This window comes from Patella vulgata, chromosome 2, assembly GCF_932274485.2.
Source record: "Patella vulgata chromosome 2, xgPatVulg1.2, whole genome shotgun sequence".
In the NCBI taxonomy this organism is placed as follows: domain Eukaryota; kingdom Metazoa; phylum Mollusca; class Gastropoda; family Patellidae; genus Patella; species Patella vulgata.
Genome location: NC_065880.2, coordinates 53,408,055 through 53,420,015, shown reverse-complemented (window position 1 = coordinate 53,420,015; position 11,961 = coordinate 53,408,055). Strand labels below are relative to the sequence as shown.

At 38.7% G+C, this 11,961-nt stretch overlaps 1 protein-coding gene across 1 annotated transcript; it reads left to right on the top strand.

Moving 5' to 3' along the window:
• Window positions 1-587: 587 nt before the first annotated feature.
• LOC126809481 (sialate O-acetylesterase-like) lies at window positions 588-3,634 on the top strand. The gene is made up of 5 exons (XM_050534088.1): window positions 588-661; window positions 1,457-1,623; window positions 2,174-2,356; window positions 2,770-2,908; window positions 3,393-3,634. Exons 1-5 carry the CDS (start codon window positions 598-600, stop codon window positions 3,632-3,634), a joined length of 795 nt encoding a protein of 264 aa, XP_050390045.1. The 5' UTR covers window positions 588-597.
• Window positions 3,635-11,961: the final 8,327 nt, after the last annotated feature.

Here is an 11,961-nt window from a genome sequence, read left to right as displayed (position 1 = left end):
TAAATAGATGACGCATTGCACATAACAGTTTATAGGCGATTCACTATGATCAACAATTGTACGTGATCATTCTGAAACCTAAATAAAGATTTGCAATAGGCAGATTTACCTCATGCATAATGTATGTTTAACAAGAATCGGACAAACCCCTCCTGCAAAAATTCCTGGATCCGGCCCTATTTAATGTGCCGTAGCATGAAATGAAGCAAGTATTATTTATATTATTAGCTTTAAAATAGTAAACCTTTTAAAAAGAGATACATGGATTTAACTGGATAGAATTATATTACTAACAGCATTATTCTTGACAATAATCTGTACAGTATTATCAAGTGAAAATTATATAGGTTAGTCATGGCGACGTGTCGTTTCTATATCAAGTGAAAATTATATAGGTTAGTCATGGCGACGTGTCGTGGCTATGGTGCTATTATGTAGAATAAAAACAAGATTGAACTTGTAAAACGTGGCACTTATTTGCCTACTTTCCACTCTTCTCAATATCTTATCTAAAAAGGACCATGACCTGAAACACATATTTCGCCGACTATATCTTAGTGTTATTTTTATCCTCGGCAGAGGTCTACAAATCCCATAATGAAGGTGCTATTTACTGTGTGCTTCATTTTTTTGTATTTTAAAGGTAGCCAGGGACAAAAAGGTAATACACAACTTAATTAATAGCAATCAAAGTATCATACTATAGTATAGTTTATATATGCTTACACTTGAAAATTATGTCTGATACATACATACAACACTTCTGTTTATTGTACTTTAACAACTTGATGGGTGACTCAGCTGGTGACCACTGGTTCCCAATATCACTGACTTCTGAAATCTTATGGGGAATTTACACTATCGAATTTGCATCATAAAGGTTTAATTCCCCTGTTTGATCTGGGTAGGACTCAGATTGTATGGTAATTCAATCCAAATTCACCGTTTAGACTATTGACTTTCAGTCAGAAAATCGTTACGACGATGTAAACCTGGTATAGTCTAAATTAAGTTTCCATTCAACAATGAAAAAATAACGAGTGTCAATAAACATTTCAATTACGTGTCGTTTTATTTTTTTTTTGATGTTTTTCTACATGATGCCAAAAGCAAGCATATTTTTCGCCAATGTGATTAAAATCCGAGTCAATTAGGTTTCGCTTTAAACGCTTGCACGTTTCGTTTTATTTTTAATGTTGTACAGCATTGCTGACACATTTCGTATTGCTGTGAACTATGGGTATTTATGGGTATGAGAATGAATCATATTGGATGAGTGTACGAAACCATTTAGAACACGACCCAGAACTGCCCCTGATTGAAAGCATGTTGGCTTACTGTATGGTAAAAATTGGAAGGAAAAGGAAGAAACAGAATCGTAATCTGATTTGTCATTTTCACACCTGTATCATTTCTTTACAATCTCCATTAATGTTGATTTATTTTATTTTAACAGGTTCCATTAAAGATGCCACCTTATCACTGGCATCATCCTACGGTGATCACATGGTTCTTCAGAAAGCACCAGCATTTCCTGGTATCTGGGGATACTCTTCTAACGTGGGCGATGTTATAACCGTCCAACTGCTTAATACTAAAATTATGCAGCAAATACAAACAACAGTTGAGTAGCAATAGCAACAGTATTATTGTCATAATTTCAAACCATAATATTTATAGTATTATTATTATCCCTATATTCATCTCAAGTCTTAACTAGTCCTAAGTTAGACCACTGACACGCCAACTAGAACATAGGGCGCGTTTCAATCCCGGTTACCACTTCTCGAAATGACCGTTTAAGATGTGAACAAGGAAAGTACATGATTGTATAGAGCTTGCTCCATCATTGATTAAAATGAAATTAAATATTTCATTTTCATCTAAAACATAGAGGCTTAGCTCCATTAACGGTCGTTCGATACCGAAAACACAAGTCCGCCCTTGTACACACTTGCAAATTGGAGTTGAGAAAGAATACGAGGAAACGTATCACCTACTCCCAGTAAGGACTAAGAAAAAACAAAATCTACTTAACGGGAAAAGTTTTATGGTTAAAAATAATTGACGCTTTGTGCGGCGAAGATAAATATTTCTTGTTGTACATTGGGTATCTAAAATAAATAGAGGTTTTATGTTCTGATTTTGATTTTCCTTTTTTAAAAAATTCTAGGTAAGGATGGGACCAGAAGGTAAAGGTGTGTGGAAGGTATTGCTGTCGCCTGTTGGCGCTGGTGGTCCTTATTCTATCAAAATTTATAACAGCCATGGTGATAGTATAACCATTAATGATGTACTGTTTGGTGATGTATGGGTCTGTTCTGGTCAAAGTAATATGCAGTTTACTGTTGCTGGGGTATATATATATTACCATTTACATGTTAATAAGGTTACTAAAATCATTAAAACGTCCTCCAAAATTGTTTCTAAAAGCATTGTGAATCCTCAAATCTGTTTGGGGAATTAGGAAATATGTATACCACCTGGTTGGTGTGACGGAGAATGGGGTTTACCAACTCCGGAACTAATATATTTTGTATTACAATACAACGCTTACGAGCTTGGTTCTTTAGAAGTGGGAGGACACTGGCAACGTTAGGCAATACAAACCTAAAATAGAACCAATTACTTGCATAGATAACAGGCAATGCTCCCTCTATTTTTTTTATTGCAAAATTACTATAATGCGCACATTTTATTCCTGTGACAATAGTAAGTGCGCAAAATATTTGTACAAATGTGTGTAAACATACTTTTTCTCTACAACAGGCCTTCAATGCAACTGCTGAAATAGCCGACGCAGCATCTTTTCCTAATATAAGAGTGTTTACTGTTGCTATGGAAACTGCTACTGTTCCCCAGTATGATTTTATAAGTGTGGAAGAACCATGGTCAGTAGCTAGTCCTGGTGAGTCACAATTATCATGTATGTTTTATTCTAAAGACCATATCAGTCGGACATAATGAGTAGACTGAGCCAATCACGCTAGTTTAAACAAAATTTTGATCGTTTGAGGCCATTTCTAAGTATTTCTCGACAACAGTTCGCTGCTATTAGTAATAATATAAGACAATTATCGTTTCAGTACACCAAAAAGATTATAAGGCGATCGAAAAAAAAATACATCAATCTCCAAACGAAATATGTCAGTAGGAATGGCACTTAAGGGGAATTCAGAGGGTTCAAATCAAGCTGTAAAGAAGTACTCTATTAACTTGTCCGCAATTTTCAACTCAGAATATTGATAGATAAAATTACGTACCTGAGAATATTAGTCCATTGGTTACATCACACGATGACCTGATTGGATAACAGGGGAAACCGGACCTTGGATCAACCATAAAAGTAAATTGTTAAGGTCTATCAAACTAGAACTTTGGTTTAATTTCAGCCAGTGTAGGACATGGTAACTGGACATATTTCTCTGCTGTTTGTTGGTTATATGGTAAATATCTGTACCAGAAACTCAACTATCCTATTGGTCTGGTTGCTTCTGATTGGGGAGGAACTCCAATAGAAACTTGGTCTTCAACGGATGCGCTTGAAAAATGTGGACTTACAGAAGACTCAAACACAGACCCCGACCCGGAGTATGTTAATGTATTACAGAACTATATTCAAAGACGTGCATAATTTGTGTCAGATAAAATAAATAGTCAAGAAAGAAAGGGGGTGGAGTTCAGATATCTCAGAATAAAGACGCGCCCCCTTTTAAGTCTAAGTTGTATTTGTATGTACAACGATTGTACAGTAATTACTACCCTTTCTGTATGTTATTTTTTGTGTTTTAGCGAGCAAGTTAATGCAGTACCAACAGGCCACTCTCAATTATGGAATGCGATGATCCATCCTTTTTTAAATTACACTATATATGGAGCTATTTGGTATCAAGGTAATACTATATATGCTTCAATAAGGTTAATAGAATTTTATTATGTAAATCAACCCCTGAGTATTTGACCAGACTATCCAGGTAGTTATAGAATTGTTTTATTGTCATTATAAAGGTGAAGCCAATGCTGGGAATCCATCTCTTTATAACTGTACTTTCCCCGCCATGATTGATGACTGGAGAGTGAAGTTTAGCGAAAATAAAGCACAAACGTCCAGTAACTTCCCATTTGGGTTTGTACAGGTAAATATTACTTTTTTTCAACGATACAAATGTATGGCGCATGTATGTCAACAAACAATAAAGTATTGTCGACCGTAAAGGACAATTGAAAATATAATACATTCACTAAGGGTGATAAAATCTTGTCAACTTGGAGTGAAATGAGTAGAAAGTACAATCGTGTTTTCAACCTTTAAAGGAATTCACTGACGGATGTAACGATGGGGATAGGGATATATTATACTGTACACGAATCCTCAAATTTGAAATTAGACATTTTTCTGTTTGTTCACGTTAAAAATTACATTTTATTTCCGTTTATCTTGATATATAACGACGGTACACGTATTTCACCCACTTCTACAATTATACACTATTACAGTTGGCTGCAGACCGTGATGATGCTTCAATCTCAACAGGATTTCCAGGAATAAGATGGTCTCAAACAGCAAGTTATGGAATGGTGCCAAATCCTACAATGGAAAATGTATTTATGGCAGTTGCTATGGATCTTCCAGATTATAAATCACCTTTTGGCAGGTAATTGGTTGTATTTTATATAAATCGGACCGGAAGGACGGCCCTGAACTTTCTTGGCGTAATTGCTATAGATCTTCCAGAATTTAAATCACCTTTTATCTGGTAATCCCATTCAATTATCACATTAATATGCCGTCGCGGACGTCGACGTTCATATTTGTTTGCCCTCGATTGCAAGAAAATCGGGTACATAACCGGGATGTCGGTAGTATTAGATTTTTACACATATCAGTCCGTCACTTTCTAGATTAGTGTCTATGATTGCCTGAAAATAGAGGCTACATTTTCATATTAACGGGTTTTTTTTTTCATATTCGATGTGAAGCATTGGGAAATGCCAGAGTCATATCGATTTTCCGTATTATCCGTCCATCTCTTGCAAACTGTGGGCGTATCTTGCATCAACCGCTTAAGTACAAGTGGTGATTTTAATGACCGTTCAAACCATCGTCCACTTCACCAAGAAGGTGGTCATCGTCATAATTGGGCTTCAATGAAAAGTATTTTGAATTAGCACACGCGTCCCTCGTTTGATTATCTGTAGTATTCCAGATATACAAAATACCTACTGGGTCGGTGTTTGGATAAAATAATGTTAATGATAGAGAGAAACTACGTCATTTCGGAACCAAAATATGACAAGGCTTTTTAGTAATGGGATGAAACCGGGGAACTACGAGTGAAACCACCGGGTTGGGTATGGGGCATAGGCGACACTAATTATCATTTAAATCAGATGTATCATTATTGTATTATGTTTAATTGACGAAATCCGCCATTTTATGTTCAATAATTATTTTAACCAGTGTCCATCCACGAGATAAACAAACAGTAGCTACCCGTTTGACTCTATCCGGACTTGCTGTTGCTTATAGCATACCCGAAAAGTTCCAGGGACCTTTTCCGTCCAATGTAGCTTTTGATGAACAAAATACGAAGTTAATTATTACATACGACATGGGACAAACAGTTATAACAACAAGATCTCAGAACGGATTTGAGGTAAGTATCTCGATTGCATGTTATAAATTACGAGACAAGAGATATTATTTATTTAGCTCTTATCCATAAATACTAGTAACTGTTTTACAGAAATATTTCCTGGGGAATGCTTGGGCCTACCCTCTCAACTCTTTTTATTTTATCTGAAAGTATTTATCTGTGATGAACAGGCCTAATATAGATTGAATTATAGATTGGATTGCCTAATAAGCCAAGTTAATTATTGCAGAACGTCAAGCAATGAGTCTGCTTTCATATTACCCACTTGTGACTCATCCATTATTCGTCTTGCAAATAAAATACTATATAACGGTGGCTGCGTTAAAATGTGTAGACATCTCTATTGTTGTTGACAATAATAATTGTCCTGGCCCCAGTGGGTAGCACCAAAATATATGTGAACTTCAAAGCGTTTAAGATTGGTCTTAGATAACACCAACACATATAGGGTCTGTAACTGTAGCTGACTAATAGTACCACAACAAATATGATTTATTAAGAATTTACACGTCAATCGCTCTGATTTTTTTTTAACACCGTTTTTCTTTCTTTCAGTTTTGTTGCAGTGCATCAAGTGATGTTGCTGTCTGTGAAACAGCATCATTAACGTCGTGGTTTCCTGTAACGTCTTTAACAAGTTCATCAACATCTGTGACGTTAAATGTTCCAACATCTTGCAGTAATCAACAAATGCATATGTTAAGATATGCTTGGAGAGAATCTCCCTGTCCATATAAACAATGTGCTGTTTATAGTGTAGTTAATGAACTGCCTGGGCCACCTTTTAAAATGATGTTATCCAAGTAACTGTAGAAAGTGAAATATACATTTATAACAGTTGGTTCATGTTGTTTTAACATCTGTGTTTGTAATAACATTTGTTTTGCCAAAAAAACAAGCCAAAAGTGAGTCCCTGGCCAGAATCCCGTAATAAATAGATGACACATATTTATTAATTGCAAAATTATCTTTTTGTAAAACATCCCGCAATCAAATTTAACCTAAACAGAAAATGATGTTGTTTTTAGTGTTTAATATCCGCTTTCCCCAAGTGATATCGCAGACAAGTTGTATTATTTTGATTATCTTAGCACACGCACAGGGGTCTTTCCTGTAGGAGGAAACCGGAGTACCCGACGTAAACCCACGAGGTTGAGAAGGCACGCCTATCTTCAAGCCACATAGCTCACACCTGGGATCGAAAACCACAACCGCAAGCCAGAGGTGACCAGTCACCTAGATAGAGCAGGAGCCCAGGGGGTCAACCTAGCTGAAAATTGTACCAATGTTCACCTATATATACTATTCAAAAAAAGTAGGGGATATTTGATTTTGGGGGCATAATACTAAAATATGCAAATGACTACGAAAAAAGTCACTATAGAACCTAACAGAAGAAACATTTCCAGTTACATGTGACGCCCAAACGCACCAATAGCTACCGCATGGAATGCAGGTGATGCTTGGGATCATCATGGGGGTCCAACCCAAGATTTGCACGACTCTGACTTTGAATGTTACAGTCATTGTGGCATTGAATTCCAGGGTGGAAACATCAGTTTAATTGTTTTAGTGACCAGAAAACAAATTTTGATATGCGTCGGCTTAGCCAAAATGAAAGGTTACGTGCCCTTGGCATGCTACAGATCGGCACAAAACAGGCGGTTGTGGCGCGGACGATGAATGTTTCTCAGTCTGTCATAAGCAGGCTATGGTCCAGATACCGTGATACACAATCTGTACAGGACAGACCACGCTCAGGTCGACCAAGGGCGACAACTCAAGCCCAGGATCGATTTATCCGTACCTTGGCCTTGAGAAATCGTGTCATCACAGCAAATCAGATCAGCGCTCGTCTTCAAACAGACACTGGTGTGAGAGTGAGTGGCCAGACGATTCGGAATCGACTGCATAGGGGTCACCTTCGCGCCCGACGTCCTCGCGTGATTCCTTGTTTGAGAGATCATCACATTCAGGCAAGACGTCGTTGGTGTAGGGATCGTCAACACTGGGATAATCGACGCTGGAGCAATGTGATGTTTTCAGATGAGTCAAGGTTCACTGTTGATTTTTTGGACAGACGTAGGAGGGTGTGGCGTCGTCGAAACGAGCGCTTCCAAGACGTTAACGTCATCAGACATGATCGATTTGGGGGTGGTTCTGTTATGGTGTGGGGAGGCATCGCTGTTGCTGGAAGAACGGCTTTACATGTTGTTGCAGGGCGTGTTACAGGCCAGTACTACCGGGACAACATCTTGGCAGTCCATGTTGTGCCGTTCGCACGACGTCATGGCCGCCGTTTCATCTTCCAGGATGACAACGCAAGATGTCACAGGGCCAGGATCGTTACAGGTTACCTCCAACAACAGAACATCACCACATTACCTTGGCCAGCACTGAGTCCCGACCTCTCCCCCATCGAGCATGTCTGGGACATGCTTGGACAGAGGTTACGTCAACGTCAACAACGTCCTGCCAATGTCCAAGAACTTGCTGCTGCGTTGCAACAGGAATGGGACAATCTGGACCAAAATGACCTTAGACGTCTCATTAGGAGTATGCCACGTCGGATCAATGCTTGTTTGGCAAACAGAGGAGGATTTACCCGTTACTGACTTGGTTGTGATGCTGTGGTAACTTTGCTGTTTGACCCCGGGTATCATTTTACCCTTATAATGGTCAGTCTGTGTCTTACTTAGTCTAACGATCATTTGGAATAAATCGATGAATGTGAACTTCATTTCATTTTGTCATTTGTTTCTTCGTCAGTGACTTTAATAACACTTAAAAATCAAATATCCCCTACTTTTTTTGAATAGTATAGTATTAATGCATGCATATCTGGTATCATCAGAATGTAAGTCTGCCGGGTATCTGGTGGTGGGTGTGGTTGTGAGGGCTGCGATTCTGGGTATGAATTCTGGAGCTAGATTAGCTCAAAAGTGTACTACATGAAAATGGTACAGCAGTGTACCTTACATCTTCAAATATTACAAAAACACTCTGACAGACATATCTAGTGGTGGGGTACCCCCGACAGAGTTATGTAATTGCCAGACCACAGCTAGGCTAGATTAGCTGAAATCTGTACCACTTAAAACTGCTTGGAAGTTGTTCAGCACCACCACAGGAACCATGAATGATTACTGCCAGACAATTTGTGCGGTGGGTTAAACTGACAGGCACGACGAAAATACCACGCCCCCCCCCCCACCCCCAACTAGGCTAGATAAGCTGAAGTCCGTACCACCTAAAAGTGCTTGGATGTTGTTCAGCACCACCACAGGGATCATGAATTACCACTGCCAGACAGATATTGCGGTTGGGTACCCCTGAAAGAAACGCCCAAAATGCCCCGTCCCGCAACTAGGCTAGATTAGCTGAAATATGTACCACTTATAACTGCTTTGGTGTTGTTCAGCACCATCGCAGGAATCATGAATGATCACTGTCAAACCGATTGTACGGTGGGTTACCCCTAACAGACACGCCTAAAATGACACGCCTCGCAATTAGGCTAGAGTAGCTGAAGTGTGCACCACTTAAAACTGCTTGGAAATTGTTCAGCACCCCAGGGATCACACTGCCCATTGCTAGAGTTTGTTTGGTGGGGTTCTCCCATAAGACACGACAGCCAAGCGCCCCCTCCCAAAAATTCGGCTTTATCAGCTGGGTCAGACTTATTGAGAATTCTGGGTATTACATATTTTCATGAGTATGTAATATCTATTAAAGATTAAGTAATCGTATGATGAATAATAAGTAGTGGTTCAACTCAGTGACCACTGACATACGAACCATAAAGTCCGGTTGCCAAACCCCATTTTAAGCCTTGACATGGAAATATAGTCCACCTAATGTCTATATTTGTTGATTCAGAATTGGGGAAATTTTATATATTCAAGATGGCCGACATGAGGCGGTTTCTGGTTATTTAGTGGGGTAAAATATGCGACAGCTGCTCTCGGACCTCGGTTTGAATATGTTTATAGAAGAATTCGACCCGCTGAATCCAATGAGCTAGGGTATTCCTCCTGAAAGTGATGGCTAATTTCGCTAGAGGGCCAAATGCAAAATGGAGGCTCATTTTAGAGGGAAACTCATAAAGTTCACTAAAAAGATGTGCAATATATTGAAATGTAGGTTTTGAGTGGATTATATGTCTTTAATATGTGTAGATTCAGAATCTGGGTAATGCCACCCTGGAACCCTTAGGAAAATTTAAATATTCAAGATGGCCGACATGAGATATTTTCTGGTTATTTACTTTAATTTAGTGGGGTAAAAGTCGGGACAGATTCTCTCGGACCTCGGTATGAAGCTGGTTTCTATCGTAATTTGACCCGCTGAATCCAATGAATTTTGCTATTCCTCCTAAAAGTGATGGCTAATTCCGCTAGGGGGCCAAATTCAAAATGGAGGCTTATTTTGGAGGAAAACCCATAGTCCCCTAACAAAGGTGTGCAGTATATTAAAATATAGGTTTTCAGTGTCAGTTACTTCAGATATAAACATAAAAACATGTTCCGACCAAAGGGTATTCCAGGTTGAGGTCATATTCAAAATGGCGGTCAATTTTGGCGAGACATAACGATGTTAGTAATGTTTTAAACTATAGGTTTTCTGATTCGCCGAATTCATAGAGCGAATTGTCAAGCATACATTATGATCCACTATGACACCAGTCGCGGTCACTGAGGGGAAGAAGGGGTGGAAAATGTTTGCCAACCTCAGCTTTACAGGCGCGTATGAGTGACCTTATAACTGTCAAGACAAGGTTCACCCCGTTGCATTATACTGATGAAAGCGGAAGAATCAGACTGTTATACTGATTGCGAGTATTCAAGTGATTCAAGCGAGCGTAAGATAGACTTTTACATGAGGTTGGACAAGCCCCAGTTAGCTTTTATAGACATTTGCTTTCGACTCACGATGCATCGCCCGATGGTTGATTCTGTTTGACCGTGTATAATTTGTGTCCTTATAAGAATACAAGGGAAAGGATATCATCGGATTGGAATACCTTTTGGTCGAAACATGTTTTTTATGTTTATATTTGAAGTAATTGACAACGAAACCCTATATTTCAATATATTACACGCCGTTTTAGGGAACATTATGAGTTTCCTTCAAAAATGAGCCCCCACTGTGAATTTGGCTTCCTAGTGGAATTAGCAGTCACTTTTAGGAGGAACACCCAAGCTCGTCGTATTCAATGGGTCAAATTCTTATAGAAACTACCTTCATATCAAGGTTCGAGAGAATCTCTCCCGAATTTTACCCCACTAAATTAAAGTAAATAACCAGAAAATGTCTCATGACGGCCATCTTGAATATTAAAATTTCCCCAGGGTGGCATCAAGAATTCATGCCCAGAATCCCAGCCCTCACAGCCACACCCACCACCAGATACTCGGCAGACTTACATTCTGATAATACCAGATATGAATGCTTTGATACCATATATGTGAAAATTGGTACACTTTTCAGCTAGGCTAACCTCGCGACTCTTATCCAATTAGAAACAAAGTTATCGTATCCTAAAGGATTGGCCAATCAATTTGCTTATTTCTGCTTAGCCTTGGCACAAAATGTTAATCATCGAACTCGGTCAAGACATTCACCGAATGAACATCTACACCAAGTATGAATATTCTACAAGCAAAGTTAGAGTTATTGTGTGCCATAATCTTGACCAATCAAATTGCTTACCATTATTTAACCTTATCAGAAAATGCTCATCATCGAACTTAGTCAAGGTAATGAAACTACACTATACACCCAGTATCACTCAATTAGAATCAAAGTCATCGTGCTCCAACGTCTGGGCCAATCCAACTACTTATCACTATGCTAAACATGGGTAGAAGATGCTCATTATCGAACCTCAAGTATTGGTGTAATGAAACAATACACCAATTTTGTTATTCTCACTTAATTAGAATCAAAGTTATTTTGTCCTAAACCATCAACCAATCAAATAGCTTATCGCTGCTTAGTCTAAGAAGAAAATGCTCATTACCGAACCATCAAGACATGAACCTAATCAAGGGCGGATCAGGGAAAGGAACCAAGATCTTTGGGTTATAAACATGCATTTCAAGTTTCATCAAAATCAGATGAAAATTGTGACCTCTAGAGTGTCCACAAGCTAAAAATGTGATTTTCGTACAATCAGGGGCCATTATCCATGAAGTTATGGTCCAATATATGCCAATATCGACAGGAACCAAGATCTTTCGGAGATAGACTATAATTGTGACCTGTTGAGTGTCCACAAACAAATTGTGGACGGACGGATGTC

Bases quoted from the DNA above. Each gene is read 5' to 3' on its own strand.
- LOC126809481 (XM_050534088.1), top strand. From the start codon at position 598: ATGAAGGTGCTATTTACTGTGTGCTTCATTTTTTTGTATTTTAAAGGT. The intron at 662-1,456 runs GTAATACACAAC...TTATTTTAACAG, and splicing joins AGGTAGCCAGGGACAAAAAG to GTTCCATTAAAGATGCCACC. The intron at 1,624-2,173 runs GTTGAGTAGCAA...AAAAAATTCTAG, and splicing joins TGCAGCAAATACAAACAACA to GTAAGGATGGGACCAGAAGG.